This window comes from Rhododendron vialii, chromosome 10a (genome assembly GCF_030253575.1).
Source record: "Rhododendron vialii isolate Sample 1 chromosome 10a, ASM3025357v1".
Lineage (NCBI taxonomy): Eukaryota > Viridiplantae > Streptophyta > Magnoliopsida > Ericales > Ericaceae > Rhododendron > Rhododendron vialii.
The window spans coordinates 25,366,105-25,390,059 of record NC_080566.1 but is presented as its reverse complement, the minus strand read 5'-3'; the positions used below and the strand labels follow the sequence as shown (position 1 = coordinate 25,390,059).

At 38.0% G+C, this 23,955-nt stretch overlaps 1 protein-coding gene across 1 annotated transcript; it reads left to right on the top strand.

Annotated features, from left to right (window-relative positions):
• The first annotated feature begins 2,673 nt into the window (after nt 1–2,673).
• LOC131303538 (uncharacterized) lies at nt 2,674–23,466 on the top strand. The gene is made up of 10 exons (XM_058330438.1): nt 2,674–3,108; nt 5,782–5,876; nt 5,987–6,032; nt 9,564–9,646; nt 9,763–9,832; nt 13,870–13,947; nt 18,291–18,350; nt 18,603–18,635; nt 23,082–23,147; nt 23,231–23,466. Exons 1-10 carry the CDS (start codon nt 2,728–2,730, stop codon nt 23,279–23,281), a joined length of 963 nt encoding a protein of 320 aa, XP_058186421.1. The 5' UTR covers nt 2,674–2,727; the 3' UTR covers nt 23,282–23,466.
• Nucleotides 23,467–23,955: the final 489 nt, after the last annotated feature.

Genomic DNA, 23,955 nt, shown 5'->3' with positions numbered 1-23,955 from the left:
CATCATATTTGATGTTGTGTTTGATTCCTTTTCACAATATTAAATAGTAACATAAATCGATCTTAAAATATAAATTGTGTAATGAGTATGTCTGTGCTGCAGGATTTCATTGATCAACAATTGCTATCATGGTTGTCATTACCGAAGGAGGAGGGTGTCGATCTGGTCTTAACCTGTGCGATCGAGATGGGTCTACATCCAAGAATGGCCAAGGATATGAAGACAAATCACAAATCATTGCCCTTTGCGATTGTATCGTCGGCGACCGAGAACGAATTGATGAGTGAGAGAGTAGAACGGGCAAATAAGAAAAGTGATTACAGACTTTTCTTACAGAAGCAGGAGAGAGAGAGAGAGAGAGAGAGAGAGAGAGAGAGAGAGAGAGAGAGGGGAAATAGGGGTATTATTGTAAGACAACTTAACATTGTCGTGGCATTAAAGAAAGTTTTCGTGGCATTATAGCCACCCATTAAAAATTGAATTTTGTTTTGTAAAATGGAGTTTATCTTTGTTATTATTGACAGAAATTAGATCATTCATTTTATAAATCAAAATTTAAATTTTGATATATCTATCGACTTTTGATGAAGTTGATTTTTTGCATGGCAATACTATACTGCGGGTCTTATAATATGAACGATTTAAATTACAATAATATATGTGCGGTGGGGACCACAATGGACGGTGATGAAAAAATGAGATTTCACAAAAGGGGTGCATATAATTTATTCTCTTTCTTTATTGGCTCACTTTTATCCATCTATTTCAACTATCAAACAAATTATTTTCTAGTTAATCTCTCATTTTTAACTAATTTTCCCTTGTAATACATCCACAACTTATTCGCCCTGCTTCCTTGTCCCTGAAAACTTTATCTTCCCATCCAATAAGCCATGTGCTCTTGTCAATAGATTGGGTTGGATAGATTATAATTTGTGAGATTAAATCTCATCCGCCGGTGCTAGAAATCATGATTTTTCATCATTATGACTCTCCGGTCCCTGTATTTGTGATTTGAACCATTCGTCTTGTGGGGCCCACAAAGTAATACATTCATTCAAGTAATTAACTTGATTGGACATCAATAAAGGTATTAACATATAAATTTCAGTTTATAAAAACGAAGGAACAGTTTTACCATTCATTTGGTAGACTAAATTTAAGTTTTTGATATATCCATCGATGTCTAATCAAATTAATTTTCTTACGTAAATATATTACTCTGTGGACTTTACATGATGAATAATTCAGATTATAATAATAAATGAACAGTAGAGTCCACAATAGTATAGTGATGAAGATTATAATAATAAGTGAACAGTAGAGTCACAATAGTATAGTGATGAAAAATTCACTGTTTCCACCATCGGCGGAATGATTTTAATCTCTTAAATTTGTTTATTTCACCTGAAATATGACCAAAAAAAAAAGTACAGTAGTAAATAAATAAGAAAAAACAGAAAACTACAGAAGCGCAGCGATGTAAAAGGGGACGACTATTCGCAGCCTTGCATTTTCTTCCATAGCCTACTACTTCAAATAGCCCCTTTCTAATATTTTAAAAAATAATTCTCCATATAACCCATTAAATGTACCTGATCTTCCCATTATACATTTCCCCTCTCAAAAATTACACTTTAACTCTCACCCTACCCACAACCACCATCTCCACCTCTATAGCCACCACCTCCACCTCCACCTCCACCTCCGTAGCCACAACCGCACCACCGCCACTCCTGCCAGAACACCGCCGCCACACCATTGCCGCACCACCGCCTCTCTTCAAGGTGTCGTTCTCTCTCTCTCTCTCTCTCTCTCTCTGTGTTCACCACACACACACACACACACTCTCTCTCTCTCTCTCTCTCTCTCTCTGTGAGCATATACATACATGTATGTATATATACAATAACAGCAATTAAATCACTTTCGGTAACAACATGTCGAAAATATGTATAAAATTCGGTAACCAACTGTCGAACTATATATACGAAAATCATACATAACATTTCGGTAAAATAGCCGTTGAAAACAAGATTATATTTTAGTAACTACATATCGAAAATATATTCAACCTTCGGTAAACAATTGCCGAACTACTATATACGAAAATCATACATACATTTCGGTAAATAGCTATTGAAAACAAGATTATATTTCGGTAACTACATATCGGAAATGCATACAACAAAAACAAGAAACATATATTTCGGTAATTGGATGCTAAAAATGTTTCTTAATTTCGGTAACTAACTGTCAAGTATGGTAATATTTTACAGTGGTTAGCTACCGAAATTACTTACTTTATTCTATTCGGACTAGACACATCGAAAAATTGGATTTTGTAAACCCAGAAGCCACAACAACAAAAATAGGAGAATGATGAAGAACAGGGGGAGGAGAAAAGAAAGAACAGGAGAATAGAAGATGAAGAATAGGGGGAGGTCGCCTAGTGTGTGTTTTTTTTAAAAAAAAAAACGAGAATGATGATTTAGGGGAAGAGGGAAGAAGATAATTTAGGGGTTTTGGTTAAAGGGCATATAGGTTATTTCATGTATAGGTATAAGGGTAAATAGGTCATTTTGCATTAAAGAGTCATGTTGTAATTAATTTGAAATTTTTAACGGACGACGAAAAAAAATACGGGCCTCCAAATAGTCACACCGCGTAAAAACATGGGTTCAAAGATAAGGACACCAATTACGCTACTACTACCACAATTGAGCAATGGCCTTCTCTGTCTCCACCACTCCTTGGCACCTCTCAGTTTCCCATTTCAGACCAAAACATTTCCCGTCAACCTTCTCCATCTCTAGCCCTACTAAAATCACTCTCCGTCTCGCTCTCTGCCACGCCGCCAAGAAGCAGGGAGGGCCCCCCGTCAGGACGAACAAGAAGAAGAAGAAGAAGAAAAAGAAACTCGGTGGCGGTGGCGGTAGACGGGACGGTTCAAGGGGTTTGAGCCTGGACGACGTTGAATACGACGACGACGATGATGACGGAGAATGGGGGGGCTCGTCTAGAAAAATAATCACTCCCCCGGCCGGGTTCGTGGTAGACGACGATGACAAAGTGCTAATGGTGTCTGACAAACGAATTGTCACCGTGGTATGTATTCTGTATATCTATATGTCTGTCTATTATGTCTACAGGAGACCGAGCTACGATCTACATAGGGTGGAGCCGTAGGGGTGCAAACGAACTGAGCTGAGTTGAGCTTTATAGTGTTTGAGCTCGGTAAACGAGCCTAGAACTCGATCCGAGCCTAGCTATTTTACTTAATCAGCCTCTTTAGACGAGCAGAACCAATAAACGAGCCGAGCAAAGCCTAAAACTCGAGCTCGATTACTAAACAAGTAGAGCTGAGCCGAGCCACGAGCTGGTTCGTTTGCAGCCCTAGGTGGAGGCCGAAACATTGAACTCGAAATTCATTGCATGGTTGTCAAATATTGAAGTTTTCCTTGCGTATAGTTTGAAATTCAAGCATGATATCTAAGGACAAGTAAAATATAGCCACTTTTTATTCATATACTTGGCAAAGCATACATATACACATAAAAGAAAGTAATTGTTTTCCACTACCGAGATACTTTTTATTTAATTTTTGGAAGTTTGGAGGGGTGGATATAGTACATTATGTGATTATGTTAATAAAATCTTGTCTAATTCTTGTTATTAGGTTTACATTGGAATATATGTAAATAAAATTGCTTGTAGGTGTTGAGGAGGAAATCAATGGAACCTATGTTAACTGTAGGGGTGTCAAATGGGCGGGTTTGGGCCAAATTGGGTAAGTTACTAGTGGGTTGGGTCTTTAATAGGTCATTGAGACCCAATTAGTTATGAGCCCAATTACCCATATCCAACCCAACCCAACCCATTTATTTGAAATTAAACCCAACCCGCCCATTAACCCAATTACATATATATTGAAATTTAAAATGACTAAAATACCCATATACACTGAAATGATCATATTACCCTTGTATACTAAAATTACTAGAATACCCCTATATGCTAAAATGACCAAATTACCCTTGGATACTAAAATTACTGAATAGAATGGAGATTCTGCTGAAATTTTAGGGATTTTTGGACTTAGCAGTTTAGAGTTTTGGGTTTTTTTTTACTTGATTTTCTCTTCTAAATTGTTGGTGATTATTTTGTCCAAATTAGCTTATTTTGTCCATATTAGCCCCAGGTTTGCCCCAGACATCGTTTTCTGGGCCCATTTCGATGATGGGAACTGTTTTATTATTTTGTAGACCTCGACAATCTTTTTTTTTTTTTTTTGAAATGTCAGAGTGACCTCGATAGTCCTTCAACCTTGCAAAACATCATGGAATTCAAGACTAAATGTATGAACCCTACTTACCCAAAAAAATGTATGAACATATGAATGTATGATCTGGAGTCTTTGAAATACATTTAATCACACACATTTTGTACATCAGGCGTCTACAGGACTACGCTGCTACTGGTCCCAATGCATATTTGAAAGTGTGTCAAGAGTTAAACCAGAATGTGGGTAATTCCTACCGAGTAAATAATGTTTAGATTTTTTGGCAAAATAAATTTGTCGAGTAATGCTATATCAAATCATGTGAATAATGTGATTACTAACGTCCCATTTCGATGCATGAAACAACAAAAAACGTACTCCTATTTTGTAAATGGGGCACACAAAAATTGACCTCTTTTTCGTTGTCTCGTGTGTGTTATATGCTACCATTGTGCTTCATTTGATATTTGGGACAACACTTGAAGTGAACTCTTTTTTTTGTTGTTCCGCACATCGAACAGGCACAATGCTAGCATTCAGTGCACGGGAATGCGAAAAAAATGTCGAATCGATTTTCGTGTTGTTCACCATCTACAAACAATTTTTTTGTGTTCATCCGTGTATGGAACGGGGACAACGCCAGTTTTGATTATTACATTGTGGATGCTCTTAGAGTAGAATCGTTATTAACGGGTAACAATGAACAGTCAACCTTTCATAAATTCATGCCATTTCCAAATGATCCTAGAATGTAAACACATTTGTCCAGTCTCTTAGACATTCGAACAAGTTTGATACCAAGAGTAACTATGAAGGCTGGATGATTAGGAAAACTAAACAATAGCCATGCTGAATAATTTAATCAACTTTGAAATTTAAATCCTTTGAAATCAGAAGCAATATTTTTCCAAGGGATTTCCCTGCTTTTGAAATGGATTTGTTTTATGGGGATGGTGTGGTTGAGAGAGACACACACATAGAGAGAGAGAGAATTTGCTTCAGGATTTATTGTTTATGCGAGAGAGGTACGGACGAGACTCGGGAGAGGGGGAGGAGATCAACTTGTGTTCGACTGTTTTTTGTTGTGGGTCATGTGCATGACTTGTTGGGTCATTTAAGTTGACCCAATAGATGCCCAATTGAGACCCATTAATAGATGGGTTAGATGGGTTGAGATCCATTCTAACCCAACTTATAAGTGGGTTGGGTTGGGTCTATTTTTTAGTTGGTGGGTTTGGGTTCAATTTGCCACCCCTAGTTAACTGTCTGGTCTGGTTTGGCTCATGAATCTTGATTTTTATAACCTCATTCGGTAGTTCCTTATGTGTATCTCTTAATATTTGTAATTAGGCCTGTTTTACACATTATTGGTGATTAGCGTACAGAGGAATTAGTATAGATTTGAGATAATAAGTTTCTTCAATGCAGTGATATCCTACTCTTTTGGGCAATTTATTCTTGGTCCTTGCAGTCACTAATTTGAAAGCACTCATGGACAGGTTGACTCTAACAATCTCCCATTGGAGTGTATCATTAGAAGAGTATTTAGAAGTGCACAAGGGGAGGAGTGCATGCTGCTCTGCCCTGCTGATATGTAAGTGAAGTTGCACATTGTTACTAGTTACTACACATGCATCTCAAAAGGATGTAATCATGTTTCAAATTTTCCAAGGAGTGTAGCTAATCTTAAGTTTGCTGATGCAGGCCTGTTCGGATTGTGAAGAGTAAAAATATGGAGGGATTGTCATCTGTATGTCTTTTTGTCTCATTTTGTCTAATACAAGTTGTTTAGCTGATCCAAAGTATTCTATTGAGGCATTTTTTGACATCAACACAATTTTGTTTTGAAGTGTGCTAGTAAATGAATGTTGTGCTTGAGAGAAGAATTTTCCTTATTTGCGAATGTATTTCTGTGACCAGAGTAACTACGACTCTGTGGACCGTGGAGGAAGGTTAGAGGAGACTATTGCGTTTCTGATAGCAACTCTCATTGAGCCGTTATCTGATCACAACATTGGATCAATGACTTTTCTGTATTTTCTCATGTGTTGGTCTTTGTTCGCTGCACCAGGCTGAGTTATCGTTCCTTACTGTGTTGGTTTTAACCTGAAGAAGATATTAGTTCTTTATTAGATGTTAAAATGCCCTTACTAAATGCGACTATAACAGGAGGAAAGGAGATGAACAAAGTTGTAGACTTGCTACTGAGTTATTAAGTCCTTTCAAAATTAGGTCAGAGCTGCAAACATAGTGTTAGCGTTATCGTCTTTTATCATTTGTATTGTCCATTGGGGTTGTTCAGTGACTTTAGTCTTTTTGGTGTTATTAGGGTTGTATGGTTTAATCTTTCGATAAACAATATACTACTACTTTTGTCTCCTCTGTCTTCATTTTTATTTCTTACACAGTATTAGATGTAGAGCTAGCTGACATTGCATGTTGTCATAATAGCAGCCATGGGTCTTTCCCTCCTTGTTGCAGCGGGTGTTGCATACTTGGGTTATTGTCTCAACCCCAATTAGGTATCCATATAAGGTCACTATCACTGGAGTGTTGTCGCCTTGTCGGCCCTCGTTACATTCCGTCGGTTCCTTGCAAGCTCCTTATTATCAATCATAAAGCTAAGTGGTATGCAACAGTATGTAGGGATATTTAACCGGTGTCGTCGGCCCTCGTTACCTTCCATTGATTCTTTGCAAGCTCCATATTGTCAATCCTAAAGTCGAGTGGTTTGCACCGGTATGTGTGGATATGTTACCGGCTTCACAATACTGCCCTCCAATCCTAAAGTCAAGTGGTACGCAACGTCTGTTGCCACATAGGGTATTGAAAATGCATGGTCCTCGGTTTCATAACTTTGTAGAATATAGTTATGAAAAATTTGAAGTATGACACCTCAAAGAAAGTATGGGATAATTTGAGGGGCAACTAGCTGCAACTACAACAGGTGGAAAGAAGCTGAACTAAGTTGCTACTGAGTTGTTAAGTCCTTTCAAAACGAGGTCAGAGCTGTGAACATTGTTTTAATATTATCGTCTTTTATCATTTGTATTGGGGTTGTTCAGTCTTTTTGTTGTCATTAGGGGTGTATGGCTTAATCGTTCAAAGCAATATACTCCTTTTGCCTCCTCTATTTGCGGTATTAGAGGTAGAGCTAGATCGACATCGCATGTTGTCAAAATAGCAGCAATGGGTCTCTCCCTCCTAGCTGCAGCAGGTGTTGTATATGTGGGTTATTGTCTCAACCCCAATCAGGTATCAATATAACGTCAGTATCATTGGAGTGTTGTTTGGCCCTCGTTACCCTCCGTTGGTTCTTTGCAAGATCTGTAACTTTGATCCTAAAGCTGAGTGGTATGCCCCGGTATGTACTATGTGGGGTGTTAAGTTACCAATTGGCCCATAAGCTTGAGCTGCCAGGAAATGAGCCCAACAATGTATATCAAGCTAATCAACACCCTACCTTACGTGCAACTCCATCTTGAATGTGGAGATGCAAATTTTCATTGATAGAGAGAAACAGAATGCGACTGTCCCAAAAGCTTAAGTTGTTAGGTAATAGGCCCAACAAATATCAAGGTATTCAACACAGGGATATGTAAACCGGTCTTCTGTCCTCGTTACCTTCAGTCGGTTCTTTGCAAGCTCCATAGCTTCGATCCTAAAGTTGAGTGGTATACAATGGTATGTGCGGATATGTAACAGGTTCCACAATACTGCCGTCCAATCCTAAAGTTGAGTGGTATGCAACGGTCATGCCGCATGGGATAATGAAAATGCACGGTCCTTGGTTGCATAACTCAGTACAACCAAGCATAGTTATGAACTTTTTGAAGTATGACACGTCAAAGAAAGTATGGGATCATTTCAAGGTGTATCTATCCTTAGTCCGACTTTGCGAAGTAGTATGAACTTGATATGTATATTCAGGGTGCTACCTAGAGAGGTAAATCTATTCGGAATTTCATACTGAAATGACAACTTGTGATCAGTTGGCTCTTATGAAGCCCCTTGTGTTGCAGTCACTTGATTATTTGGTGCAATATTGCAACAAACAACTTGTAAGTTTGTCATGGCTTGACGCGACCGGGAGCTTCTTAGTAGGGCATCTCCATAATTCGGTTTTCCAAGGACACATAAGTACATAGAGATTGATTGTCATTTTGTTCACCAGCTTTTCTGTTAGGCATTATTGATTTACAGTTTGTTCCGTCTTTGCTATAGTTGACTTGTTTCTTCATTAGGACTCACAGTACTGCTTGCGTTCGTTTATTGCTTGGTGAACTCTCGATGCTCTCGCCCTATGAAATTATTTTTAACATTACTATTTTCAATGTTCTAACAATTGCTAGACGCTAGTCGGACAGAAGAGAGGCGCCTAGTGTCGAGGCCAAGTCCAACTAGTCAGGGACTAATTGAGGCCCAGAGATTAGGTGGTTTTTTATTTTTTAAAAATATATCTCACCACCTCTCTCAAAGTTTGATTAAGAAATGACATAAGACCAAGATGAAAAGAATTAAGTCTAAAGTAACAACTAAAAAGTTAGTAGTAAGTCATAACAAATAACTAGTCAAATAAAAAGTTCGATGTTCAAAGTTCAAAACAAAATGAAATGAAGTACTTAACACATAAAATTGGTATGTGATATATATTTCGTTTTTGTGAAAATAAAAGTTTAACTCCAGTATTTTTTAATACTTCACATTCAACCCTACCTTGCCAATTAATCCCCGACTGATTCCTGTCTAATGTACAAATCACCTAAATACCTAATAACACATAAACCCTAAAATCTAGGTTTTAGGTGGTCGCTTAGCGCCTGGGCGGCAACCTTTTAGAAATGTTTTGTCATTTATATTGGATAGTGTAGTCTTTATGGTGTTATTAGGGTTTTCTTTATGGTCATTCTTAGCAGCCCATACTTATCTGGATTCCTTGTACCATGGGGGAAATTGATAAACAGATGGAGTTAAAGCAAGGTAGCAGCGTGTCATAACATGTAGGACTAATAGGAATTTATGTAATTTTATGCGTTTTGATGAGTTACTTTTTTTGTTCTAAATGATCTCTCACTTCGCTTCTTCCTCCATGGAAATAGTTTCTATTGGTTTTAAGGACTCTCTGAGGAAAAAAAATTAAGACATTGATATTTTCTGCTCATTGTGAGGAATATATCTCATCGTTCTCTCTCTCCCTCTCTCATATTTGATCCTGTCTCGTTTAGGCAAATCTTGGCTTCACATTCCTTAACGTCTGGATCTTCCTGCAATTCCATTTTAGGTCAGTGTTGAAGAAGTTAAAGGTCTACTTCCTACTGTAGCTTATGCACTTGCCAAGGTACACATGCATCTGGTACATAGCGGGTATGACGACTCTGATTCCCTTGTTATTCTTTACTTGCTAAATCAGGAAGTAATTTTCTTATATTCACGTGGTAGTTTGGTATCGTTCAGCTATTTGTTTTCTGTCTTCCATCCAGGTTTTTTTTAACAGCTCGGGGAGGATTTTGCTTCACGGAGGATGACGTCTTTAATTATTATGCAGGCAATGTCTTCATCTTTACGTCTAAGCTTGTGAAATATTAATTTTTTGTTTTTCTTGGTAACAGTGAAATATTAAGTTTGTTTTGACCTTCTACTTACTCATGAACCCAATGACTTCTGGTATTATTTGGATGGTGATTTTCTATACGAGTGGGGCTAGTTTTCGTGAGAAGTTAATGGCCATAAATTAGCTCCATAACATATTTAGCTATTATTCTTCTATAATGGCGAAGGTTTATATGAATTAGGGGTATTTTTGTTTTGGAGTTTTTAAAGATTCATCCTCGAACTCCATTCAATGTAAGTATTCATCCCGGTCATTTTGAACAGTTATGTTTCCATGCTCGCTTTTAAATAATTTCAGGATTGCCCTTATATAATATGTGAACTATATATATATAGAAATCTTCAAGTAAGGACCTTAAAATAAGGACCTTATATGCGGACCTCCCCATTTTTCGCCTTTCCCGATCGAATTTCGATGATCCGAGCCGCTCAATGTGTTCAGAACGTGATTTTAAGGGTACCCGCAAGAAATCGGCAAAAAAAATGACCGGGAAGGGCTTGATTTGAGCAGTTTTTATTTGAACCGTTCAATAAAAACAAACAAAAACTGCTCGGATGAAGCCCTTCCCGGTCTTTTTTTGGCTGATTCATCGCGGGTACCCTTAAAATCACGTTCTGAACACATTGAGCGGCTCGGATCGTCGAAATTTGATCAGGAAAGGGAGGTCCGCATTTTATTAAAATGAGGTGGTCGTTATTAGAAGGGGACTCTCTCTCTCTCTCTCTCTCTCTCTCTCTCTCTATATATATATATATATATATATATATATATATATAGCATTGATTTTTGGGATGAAATTTTAAGACTTCAAGTCCCACCGTTTAATCAGGCATTGGTCCCCGTAAATCTCGCCACACAATCCCGCAAATCTTGCCGTAGATATTGATTCCTCTGTTCCCCTCAAATGGAATCCCCCCATTTGAATTTTTAACCCCTTGTTTGAATAAAATCCTAAATGGCAAAACACACACCAGTCCTCCATCGTAGCAACATTTGAGGGAGAAAATCAGCGCATGGATCTTCCTCTACAACCCGAATGGGGTTTCTCCACCCATCCTGCCATCGCCTTCCTCCGTCGCCGTTTCAAAGCTTCTATTTCAAAGCGGGGACGAAACCCCTCCATCTTTTGTCAAAATTGAGTCGCTACCCACCGTCGAGTTTCGTCACCCATCCCGACGCCCAATCCGTGGGCCTCAAACCGCCGACGAGGTTGAGTAGAACAGAAAATCGATCCTCATGTTGTATTTTGTAATGGGTAAATTGATTTCAGAAATCGATTCATATTCTGAAATCATTTTACCGATTAAATAATGGTATTTTTGTTTATTTTAATTGTATTCCTTTTTTGATTAAATCATGGGGTATATCTTCAATCTACAATGGGTATCATGAAATGGGCACTCGATCGAAATCATGCAGTTAGTATTCTAAATAAATAATTTCTTATCTAGTTTGGGGCTCCGGCCAATCATGGTGTATTCTGTATCATCATGTATTCATGCAGTAAATTCTTTGCTTCATTTACCATGAAATATGATTTTCCAATCTGGGTTCTCTGATTTTAATTTTATTTAGTTTTATTTAATTCATGGTAAATTATTTGCTTCATTCACAATTTTGGTTTATTTAGTTTTATTTAGTTCATGGTAAATTAATAAATTATTTGTTTCATTTACCATGAAATCATGATTTTGGTTTATTTAGTTTTAGTTGATTTCATGGTAAATTATTTGCTTCATTTACCATGAAACCATGATTTTGGTTTATTTAGTTTTATTTGATTTCATGATAAATTATTTGCTTCATTTGCCATGAAATATGCTTGTTTCAAAGTATATGAATTTGGTTTTCAGTTTCATTTGCCATGTTCCAAACTGTTTTTTACGGTAATTTTGCAAAAAATAATTCTTGAAAACATGGTTGATCCACCATGTTCCAAAAGGTTTTATGATAATACATGGAAAAATAAATATGGTCTTCCAATTTAAATCGATGAAAAATAAATTGGTGAAATTTGGTTATTACAATTTTCTTTAATTTTAAAATTATTTTTTGTAATTATCTCCCGTAAATATTGAGATTGAATCCCACTAAATTAGAAAATTGTTGAATCCCACTAATTTAGGAAGTTAATTTACACACACATATGAATATCTTATTAAAAGGGTAAGATAGGTAATTCATCATCTGAAAGGATGAAAACATAACTGTTCAAAATGACTGGGATGAATACTTAATTGGGATGAAGTTTGAGGATGAATATTTAAGTCTCCCTTGTGTTTTCTAGTTTAGGACTCTAAAGTCATGGTAATATTAGAGTCCACCTGAAGATTCAATTTATTCCCGACTCATTATTAAGTATGTTAACTTATTGATCTATCATGCATTGCTTGTAAGATATTCTGTGAAGCTTCTCATACAATTGATGGTACCAGTCAGGCATATGTGAATTCCCATTTCCCTTCACTACTCTCCTTGGCCCCCAAGAAGCCCCAGCCAAATCCAATTGGTATCTCCAAACGTCCCTAGCTATAGCTGGTTCACTGGACCTCCGTACCCCATTAAGGTGTAATATCTATTGCCTTCTGCTATACTACCCACTTATATTAAACGCTGATAGTGCAAAGAGGGATATCCTTTTCAGAAAAGGGGCCTATCAATGCACTGCTCTTTGGGATGACTCTTTGACAAGCCCTCTGAAAGTAGTTGAAGACTGGACAGATTGTTTCTATCCATTCCCCAACCATTCCTACCAAACAGTGCAAGAAAGTGTCTTTAAACAACATTTCAGAAAATCGACCAATCTTTCCAATACAAAATCATTTTAGAGAGACTCCTTAACCTACTATTCCATGCATCCCTTCATTAGTCTACCCAGTCTTCAATATTCTCAACTATGCAAACAAACCAACTCCTTTTAAGAGATTAGTTCCCACATGAAATCAACCATTGGGTTTATTCATTTCTCATGTTCTTCCATAAAAGACTTCCACATCAGCGTTTTTATCAAGAACCTCTAGTGATGGTTTTCCAGAGTGAAGCTAATGTAGTCCAATTTTTCCTTTCTCTTTTGGAAGTGCATTGCTCTCAGAAAATCCAATATTGTTAATACAAAGCATTACGAACAACATACTACTCTTCCTACCTGAACCGTTTAGTTTGAAACTGTTTCATTATTTTTTGTTTGAAGTAGGAAAAATTAGCGTGTGGAACTGTGGAAGACAAGGTTTTGGCACGTAGGCAGACTAGTAATCTTGGTTTTTACAAACTTCTGGAAGTGAATTGCTTTCATAAAATCCTTTATTGTGATCTCACACTTGTAGGACAATATCCTTTTCTTCCTACTATAACAGTTTGAACTGTTTCTTGTTAATCTCTGAGATGGTGGAAATTAAAACTAGGGACTGAAAGCATTGGGTTTTGACTGGTTGGTAGACTGGTACTGCATAATTCTGGTCATTGTTGCTTCATGGTTGAAGAAGTTAAGATAAACTCCGCCATTCTAGCAACTCTCTCTCTCTCTCTCTCTCTCTCTCTCTCTCTCTCTCTCTCTCATCTTGTATCACAGTTGGATAGCCTGTTTGCAATAGGCCTCACATTGAGCGGAGTATTGAAATTTGTTGTCTCTAAGACCTTAAGCTCTTTGAGCTGTCAGCTCCTCATATGGCCAAAATGGTGATTCTTTGTGGTATACCGCACATTTTATCCTATTATGATGCATTTGCTACCTACATTGGTATCTTTTTTTTTTTTTTTGATAAGTACATTGGTATCTTGTATGTATGATTTGGTCAAAATTGGCTTTTTAGTGAGAAACTTTGTCAATGTGATGGTTTCTCGGGTATTCAAACTATTTTCGGTATTGAAAAAGTTGCTACACCCGATCTTATATTGGCCTTATATCTTCATTTAAACTTTCATAGTTGTTACCCCTATTGGATAAGGTCTTATGTTATTTTGAATTTATTGAACAAAGCATGTTTTCTCTTCTGCAGATGGTGAACATGCGGATGGGTTGCCAAATGAAGGCATAGAAATTACAAGCTTCAATGTGGTAAGTTTCAGAAATCTATTCTACAAAGATCATGTTTATATTGACAACTATCACAAACTGAAAAATAGTACTATCTTTTGGTCCAATTAGCAAGGGAGTTGGGAGCGTTGCCTTATTTAAGGCTTAATGTTTGGCACTATTAATGCACTAAAAAGCTGCTTGTGGTTTTGAAACTTCAGTTTTGCACTTGGAAGGAGCTTTTACCTTTGCACCAATGAACACCTTGTAATTCAGAAATCCTTGTTTTATGCTATATCCCTCAATGGGTCATCTGGAATATATTGTGTGGCATTTTTGGTAGCCCTTTGCTCTTATTCATTCATGTTCTGCATCTATTGAAATAAACTATCTTGGAATTCTTGTATGTTTTATGGTTATGCGTTGTGATTCTCCTTTTTTCTTTTTGATAACTTAGAGGGTGTTTACGCCAGCTTACACGCACCTTGATTAATCCTCGGGGACTATTCCCACAATGCATTTGCGGGAGGAGTCATTTAAAGCTGGGGCAAAGCCCCATATGGACTGGCCCCTTAAGAGTTGACAACACCTAGGCCCATTTAAAGCTGGCGCAAAGCTCCGATGTGATTCTCCTATTGAACATTATTAGCTATAAGCTTATCACTACAATATGCATGTTGCACTAGTTTACTTGCACTAACTGTTCAAATAATCATCCATCTGTGAAGTCCTGGTTAATCTTTCTAACTATTAGGTTTCCTTTTTGGCTGTGCTCTGTAGAAGCACTGGGAAAGGATGCGATTGCCTTGACTCAATCATAGGATATGGTTTTGAACAAAGCCAACAATAGTGGGAATTGAAGATTTTGAATCCTTTTATCCGCGCCCCCATGCTCCACAGTCCGCTTTCAGAGGAATAATCTTCCTTTCATGGACTTCCTTTATTGTTCAAAAACAATTAAAACTTATTTCAGTGTATAACCGCTCCAATCCTGTAAATGAATCTCTTGCGACAAGTTTTTGTTGGCCTTTGCCTGTCGTCGGAGAAAGTGGGATCAGAGGATGGAAAAAACCCATGCTTTTAGCTTCAATGGATTTTCACAGGTGAGTGAGATCGGAGCGATCCAATCCGTTTATATAACCTATACGTGGGTTTGAGGCTTGGAGAGTATTTTGGTTGTGTTCAGGAAGTCGGTTTACTTACGAGTCAGTTTCCATTTTTGCATATAAAACATGCACCGATGAGTCAGCTTCCTTTTATATACTTGTGTCCATGAAACTTTTAATATTGACATATGTTTCTTGGAGCCTTCCTCTACTTCCATGAATTTTCTTTTTATTGATGCTCCTAGGAAATATGTGCAATGTTCTGTTACCTTAGTCCCCTTATCCTATCACTATACCTGCTGTTGGGAACGTTGTTGTAAACATTTTTTTTTTTGGTCGTATAACTGGTGCAACCTTCCACACAGGAGACTACAACTCTTAATGCACAGTTGGGTATGAAAATTCCAGTGATATCCAATCGTGTTTCCTATTGTGTATCTGTTGTCGGACCAGAAGAAAGAAAAATGGGAGAAGAGAAGAGAAGAGGATCTTGAGAGATAAGAGAGATTCTTATTCAATAATTATTCAACGGCCCCTTTCAAGAGTAATTTCGCACATACATGTACTTTCAACCTACTACTCAACAAGAGAAATAAACTAGCAATTATCCTTAATAAATTAATCAAATCCTAGCAAAAGTAATGACTATCCTAATAAATTAAAATGCCTATTTTTTTTTGTTAAATTCCCTTCTTTCTCCTAACCTTGGTGCACTGAACACCTCCTTGATCCCCATCAACTCTCTCTGGGTGAAAAGAACTCTCCTTCGGAGAGTCGTGACGAAGGTAGTGCTCCAATAGGTCAAACCAAAATGGCGAAGCTCATCTTCTCTAATCCATGTAGCATCAGAGTTAGGATGACTCTTACACTGCACAAGATAGTGATAGTAACCACCCAAAGAAGAACCCAACATCATGAGTATCGAGAAGACAAGAACAGCCTCAATTTGGTCTTTCGATAGGTGGTGGATGTAGGGGGATGAAAACAATTGGTACTTCGGACCAACTGGATTGCAACGGCTTATTCGTGCCTCTTCACCGGAACCCTAACTCGTCGTCTGAACCCTAATCTGCAAAATAGACAGGGGGTGAGTGCACCTTTGACTCTCGTGGCAAAGGCCCTCCGATGTCTTTGTTAGTATCACGTACTAGAAATTGAACCCTAATTATCAGTAGGAAAGCAATAAGAATATAGTGTATTGCGTACCTTTTACCTCTAGGTTTACCTCTTATTTATAGATTTGTGTATGCTTGCTGGCCAAGCATCCTTGTTGCCCTAGGATTCCTAACTCGTATAGGAATCCCAGGATATCAAGGATTCTCGTTTCCTTTATTAGTTCATTACCTTAATCCTTGTAGGACTCTTTTCCATAACAAGCCGAACATCCCATACTCGTTGGGTATCTTTATCAGATCCTATATTCTCGGGATCTTATTCCTTTAACGGAATACTATTGTTTCTGGACTCTTCCAGAATGTTCCTTATGCTTCAATACTTGACTGAAGTTCTTTCTTTTGTTCGGCCATCTCGTTGCCGAACAGACGGCTTGGACCATTGACTTCTCATGTCACTGGTCCATCTTGCCGAACATTTGTTTAGCATGATGACTGTCCTGCCTATATTCAAACTATGGTCCCACATACCATTTGCATTGCTTTTTAACCCGTGATCCCTCGTATTACGTGCTTGGTTCTTTGCTTCATCTGTTCGGCTATTTTTAACCGAACAGTCTGCTTTGGACCATCTACTTCACATGTAACTTGGCCCTTAGTTTGCCGAACAGACAGCATGGATCAATGACTTCTCATATCATTGGTCCATATTGCTGTTCACTATATTGCCCGGCGGTAAGTCCTGTCATACTTACCACGTGCTCCCGAATATCACGTGTTCGGCAACTAAGTGTATGTGTTCGGGAATACCTCCCTACAGTGGAGGTGGTGATATACAGGGAATAAATTGGAATGCCTGACGGAGAGGTAACACCTGTAGACAAACCTGCTGATAGAGGGGATGCTCAAAGGTGTCTTGGTAAGAAAACAAATCCTTGACATTGAAGGTCCAGTGCCCCGGGCATGTAGTTTCTTGAAGAACATCTTAGATGATACTCTTACTAATTGAGCATTAATTGAATACAATTCTCAATCTGCATTGAGAAATATGTTAATTCTCAATGTTCTTGCACATGATTTGATAAATGATAATTGTTGAACATTGTATTTGTTATATCACAGATCCTTTTCCCTTGTGTTGCTTGAATTGGATTATAGGCTGATGCTGAACATTGCTATTTTCTAGATTAAAAGGTTTCACTATAGTCTCCTCTCTTATAAAAATCGGATTGGATTGTATTGAAGCTTTCCCAAGTGGATTTAGGAAGTGCGTTAGGTTTGGTCAATAGCAGGACTTTGTGATTGATTTGGATTATGGTCAGAATATGATTGAAAGTATTGCTAGAATGGGTTATTGGCTAGGATGAGAAAAGTGTTTGACTTTAGCATGTAAAGTTGTTTTAGTAGCGTGTGAATGAGAGACCAGGGACTTATGCGTTACTTTGGTTTTGCTTCTGTCTAGTTAGAATTGTAATTTACTTTTCTTGGTTATGCATCTTAAATAATTGATGGTTCTAGCTTGTTATGTCCCTCTGTTTGTGAACCCTCTTAGTGGTTAGATACATTGGTTTGTTCTGTGTGAAAGACCTTGATTTGCAGTAGGAAGGGCTAATACTTTTTCTGTGGTTATTCAACAGGATGACACCATAGATGGAGAAACAAATGCTATGACTATAAAGCGTTGCGTAGAAACACCCAACTAGAATCCTAATTTCAAATGACTTAGGTTAGTGTGAGGTGATGATCAACACTAGAGCAGACTGTCGGTAGTGGCTTTAGCCACAGGCATTCGCATCGGGTAAATTATGTTATTAAGGGAAATTTTCATACGTTCTTGTAGTTTGACCTTGGAGCACTTGGGGTGATTCCACCATACTACTAAAGTTGTCAAAAGCATGCCTAGGTGTGCACCCAGGCTTGAGGTGTAGCAAAGCGCAAGTCTAGCATTCTAGGCGTGCTGAGGCAAGACGCTTTGAAAGAATTATCACTTGAGGCAAAAGCGTACGTGAGGCGATGTGAATTCACTGAATTTTTTCATTGGCATCTTTTGTATTTATATCCAACCAGTGATTTTTAGTTGCCATATTGACTGCACGCCTCCAGGGATAACAGCTCTTTACCATAATGATTTTAGTTAACCTTTTAATGTTGAAAATTTTCTGTGTAGGATGGAAGCCATTACATGATTTATACGCCATCTGATCCTCTTCTTATGGTTGCCGTGAAGGTAAATAACTAGCTTTTCTGTGCATAAGGAAATTAGTGATGCTACTCTTGAAAGCAGCTGCACATGCAGTTCTTAATTACCATATTGGTCTGTTTACTAAATTTGAAGACCCTGTTACCTAGTTGCAAATTACTTTTAGCCAGGAAAACTTGATTTTAATCTTCATCGATCATGATTCTTGAATTTGAGGTGCACCCAGAACTTGAAAAGTTTTTTTCCCTAATCTTTTTTCGTACCATTTTTCGAATGCAGGATCAGAATGGTCACTTGAAAATTGTGGATGAGGTAAGCATCCTGATGTCTCTCAATAGTAAATATCTGTAAATTATCCATGGTGCTGATTGAAGAGCTGATTCCTGATTGATTCTGCTTACTTGCTTGGAGATCATAGTTTCATTATCTATTGTAGTTCTGCTTCTTTATATTGATTTTAATGCTGTCGTACAGCGTTAATCCTGTCCTTCATAATCAGTTTTTTTTTTTTCTTTCCAAAATCCATCATCACTAGAAGATGGTTTTGGTTGCGGTTCCCACCCCATTAATCTTGCTTTAGGCAGATCAGTAAGATCCCGTAACTTTCCCTTCCCACGAATAGCTTTTCAGCACTTCCAACAGTGGAGTTCGCGGATGGAGTAGTGGATGAGTTTTTTCTTGTAGCCACCCCATCCTTTCTGCCGTTCCCTTTATGTATATATGCAAAGTTGGACTGTATAATGTCAGGAATAATCATCTTTGGAATAAGATGTCCACGGCTTAAAGGTTACAATACATGCATAAATGAGGTTATAAATGTGGCTGATGTGAAAGCAAGTTGCAAGTTCTGATGTGCCATTTTGCATTTGGAGCATAAACAGACCTGAACAGCTATATTCCCAAGGTTTTACATAGTGGTTGCTGTAGCCGTAATGGTCACGGTGATGATGATGCGGTTGCAGGGGCACCGGCCGTAGTGTAACAGTGGCAGCAACCAGAGATGTGAATTTTCTTCTTCTCCCAATGGTTATGGGGTCAACCAGTCGTAGTTGTAGACCATCTGGTGTGGTACCCACCCATCTCATTACGTAGTTGCAGTGCATACATGACCATGGATGTTCCTTTTCATTGAGCCACGCAACTTGATGTTATTCGTTCCGAAGTTCATTGGCATGCACTGATATTGATGAATCTCTCCCTGAAAATTGGAAAAATCAGATGTCCCAATTTTTGCTAAAGGATAACGATTGTATGTTATCAGTGGCATGGTGCCTTCATGTGATCTCTAAAAATAGTTATAGGAAAGTGGCAGTTTATTGGTATGCTGATCCTTTATTTTTGGCGTCTTTTTTTTTCGGCAAAAGGAAATTTCATTTTCATAGAGATAAATGATGAAATCAGTGTTCTAAAAGTCAGCCTAGGTGGCGCCGAGGCACTAGTAGGCGGTCCGCCACCTCAACTAGGGTCCTAGGTGGTACACAAGGAGGCGGGACGATAAGTCAGTTAGGTGGGATTAGTCGGCGATTAGTCAGTTAGGCGGGATCTGTCGGCGATTAGGTAGGCAGGATTAGTTGAGTAGGCGGGGTGTAGTCACCATGTGGGGACTAGTCGGTGATTTAGTCTGTAATTTATTGGAATCACGGGTTTAAACATATAATAGTATAAAGTACAGGGTGCAAATTGTTATTTTACCCCAAAAAAATGTAATAACCTATGTTACCTGGAATGCAGATCGTTCCGGTACGAGGAACGGGAACGGGAACGCAGTACACCATGTGCTTAAATTGTGGTACACTAGGGGTAGGCTTCTATAGATAACAAACTAGAACTTGCTCTTCCAAGTAATAAAGGCTTCTATAGATAACAAACTAGAACTTACAACTTACCCTTCCAAGTGATAAACATCTAGTGAAACTTAAATACTTAATATTGTTTGTTAAATTATTCATACAAAACACATTTCTAGAAGCATAACGATTGAACTTTTTACAATTTCTCCCACTGAAATTCAATTCTCTCTCTATTTTGACCATAATAAGTTGACATTTTGGGGAAAACTAAGGGGATCACTTTGGATCGCTAAATTTACCGTTTTGAAACGGTAGTGTACCATGTTTTGGAATGTTCGTACCAAAACGCAATTCGCTATGGTAGTAGCGTTCCCTAGTAACATAGGTAATAACTTCTGAGTTCTCCCAACAATCAACATCCCTAAATCGCATAAACACAATTCTAAATTGCAGCAACGCAAACCTTTTGGTAATAAAAATTATGACTAGGAAGAATGAAGCGGCAAACAAATGAACATTAAAACTGAAAAAAAAAATATTTTGATGATAAAGAGTAAAGAGGACTAAGAAATAGTTTATGGGTGCTGTTGTTGGGTGGTGGTATTAGGGTTAGGATTACGATTAGGAACGAAATCAGTGGCTATTGTGGTGGTTTAAGGTTAGGGTTAAGAAGCTCTGATACCATGTTGTTTGGAATGATAGAGAAAGTGTATAGGGTGTTAATGAACCCTAACACAGTGATATATTATTTATATTAAGAGAGGACTCAGTACAAGACTAATTTAACCAATGTGGGACAAGACCCAATACTCTAACAGGTGCAAAACTGAATATTAAAACATTTGGTTTTGAAGGATGAATAGATATATGGGTGAATTTTTGATGTTTTCATTTTGGATACTATTTGATGTTTTGTTCTACTTACTCAAACTTTAGGCAGGGGGTGGGGTGTGGGGGATTTTTTAACGAATAAAAAAACCAACTAATCTTTAGGTGCTGACTAATTGGCGACTAGTCAGCCTAGGTGCTAGGCACTCCTCCGCCACCCGATTAACGCCTCACAACTTTTTGAACGATGCTTGTAACACAAATAAAAGACGAATTTTGATTTCATGTACATAGAATAATCAGAAGCACGAAAAATATAAGCACGAACAATTGAATGACGGTGAGGTTTCAATGTCAAACATGTGATTGCCACCATCACTCACAGGGCATGTTATTAAGTTGTTGAAAAGTCCGTTATTGCCATACGCGTCGGCTTATTTTTTACACCCTGTGAAAACTTGGGGGCGTAGTTATCAAAGATGCGCCTTGGTGCGAGGTGCGTCAGGGCCCAATACCTGTGCCTTTGGTAGGTTCAGGCAGGACGACTTGAAGAAGGCGATGCCTTAGACAGAGCTGGAAGGTGCACAAAACCCTCGCCTTATTGCAGTCTCACCAAAAATATGAGAGTTGGGCTAGAAAAAACCCTGAAAAAAATTACTGGGTATCGGGCTTTGATAATGCTAGGCGAACAAAGCCCTGTGTTTTTGTAATGCCTTGTGGGACTTTGAAACCCTCTGTCATTGCTTCTGCAACTGGAGATTACTTCGACAATTTTCTCTCTTCTTGACCAAGTGCTGCAACTGAACCACCAGGTTCTGTTTTTCTTCTTCTTTCGGGACTTTCTCTTTCATGACTGCATCAGTATGCTTTTGGGGCTGTGTAGGCTAGCAGTAGCAAATTTAGGTACCGGATATTTTAGTTTTTGTATTAGACAACAAACGTATGTCCTCTTACTTTGCCGAATAGAATTAAACAAACTTTATTTTCTATCCTTTGTAATTTCTGCCATGGGAAAAAAAAAAAAAATACAGATTGCTTGTGACAAATTACTGGGGGCAAATTGATTTTTGGCTGCTTTTTGATAAATTTATCTACTCTTTTGAATTATTCTTTTTGCCAATATCCCAATTGCTTTTTGAATGGCAGAGGAAGCTTACCCAATTGCCTTTTGATCTGCTAAATTCCCAATTGCTTTTTTTATTTGTGAATTGCTGATAGCTTGTGGACTTTTTGTGCATTCATTTTTTTTCATAATCACTAACTACTTTATAGGTTAATTATGTGGCAAACGAAGGTTGTAGAAAAGATCCCCCATGGAAATACAATAGTACAGAAATTTGGTGGATGCTTAGTTGCTTTAATTCTTAATTCATTTTGTTGGATGCTTATCTTTTGTTGAATTGAATTTGTAGTTCTTGTTTATGCAAGAATTGTTGACTATATGATATTTGGTAAATTCATTATTTGAAGTTTCTGTGTGCTATTTTTGCTATATTTTCTAGACTAGGTACGCCTCACTTCAATAAGGCCCGCACCTCGTCTTGTGCCTCGTGCGTAGACCCAAACAGACCTTTGCGCTTGAGTACCTCTCGCCCAAAATAAAATGCTTGGGGGCACATCGACGTCTCTTTTTTTTTCTTTTTCCATAGTACATCAAAATTGAAAACAACAAACACCTGAGGTCTCACCAAGCCTAGCCCTATGGATTGAGACAGCTACGACAAATGACAGACTGTAGAGGACCTTTATCACCACTAGCTTCTCTTGTTGTTCACCCATCTGCGTCACCTATTTACAGTTGAAATAACAAGTTCAAAAAAACAAGATAGGATACAATTTATTGAAATAGGAACAATGTAGATCTATACTTGGTCACTCGTCCTTTTCACTTTCTGAAAAATTTAGGAATTTGTATAGAGGATTGCATTTTATATGCATTTGTACTACAGCATATATTTGCATTCATTTGATTGTTTCGAATTATTTATGTACTACTGCTTCTCCTGTGAGGGGTGGTGAGTAACTTTACAAATATTTACACCGCATGATAAATCTTGCTTAAACTTAGAATCTGGTTTCTGAATGATTGCTTTGGATGGCCCATCTCTCATCTCAACCTCGAATTTGTGCTTGGAAACAGACTCTCTTTGAGGACCATCGCATAACAAGTGCAATTGATGAGGAGACTGACTTTAATGCATGGGTGGTAAGTAACTGATATTTGCATGGAGCTTTGCTCCATCAGTGAATGTAACCAACTTTTCCGGTATTTTCATTCCACATTGGCAGGAAGAAGAGGCTGCTGGTCTTGACTCAATGCTGGGGAGAAGGAGAGGTTAGAATAGGTCGCTGGGAACTTCTATTATCATGAAGATCCAATTGGGGGACTCGGAAAATCTCAGTGTGTTTTTGTTTTGGTATTTTATTTATTACAGAATAGATGGAGCAGTACCAATTTATTCAACGACTTGGTAGTGATTTACATCATCTATAATTACAGCAATCTCAGTGTTTTTTCTACGCAATCTATGATTATTTGGTAATCACATGAGTCTTCTTCATTGTACGGTGTTGGGTCTAGGATCAATGTCTAACAAAGGCACGATACAATGGCCACAAGAATTTTCTCTGAGCTATTCTTGTTGGTTCTCGATTGACAACATGGAGACAGAAACGAGGAGGACAGGCCAAGCAGAGATGAATGTAGAGAGCTAACCTAAACACAGGCAAGTGATTTCAAAGCAACATAGAAAAAAGAAGAATTTCAAGGAAGGGAAGATGCTTTCTTCGAAGAGGGAAGAGATGCACTAGCTACTTGCTTTGTTAGAAAGCTAAGCGACTAGTTTACTGTTGAGAGGTAGCGAGGAGGACAGATAGGCTAAAGAGAGGTTAGCGTTAGCTAGTGTTAGAGCAAGCCGTTAGCATCACAACATAGTTAGCATCACGGTTGATTGTACTACTGTAAAAGTTGTGCTGTAGAAGTTTAGTCTAAATTTGTTGTGAACGTAAGTTGT

Excerpts from the sequence above, each read along its gene's own strand:
- LOC131303538 (XM_058330438.1), top strand. The coding sequence starts at position 2,728 with ATGGCCTTCTCTGTCTCCACCACTCCTTGGCACCTCTCAGTTTCCCAT. Across the intron at positions 3,109-5,781 it reads ACAAACGAATTGTCACCGTG|GTTGACTCTAACAATCTCCC; the intron begins GTATGTATTCTG and ends ACTCATGGACAG. Across the intron at positions 5,877-5,986 it reads CTGCTCTGCCCTGCTGATAT|GCCTGTTCGGATTGTGAAGA; the intron begins GTAAGTGAAGTT and ends TTGCTGATGCAG.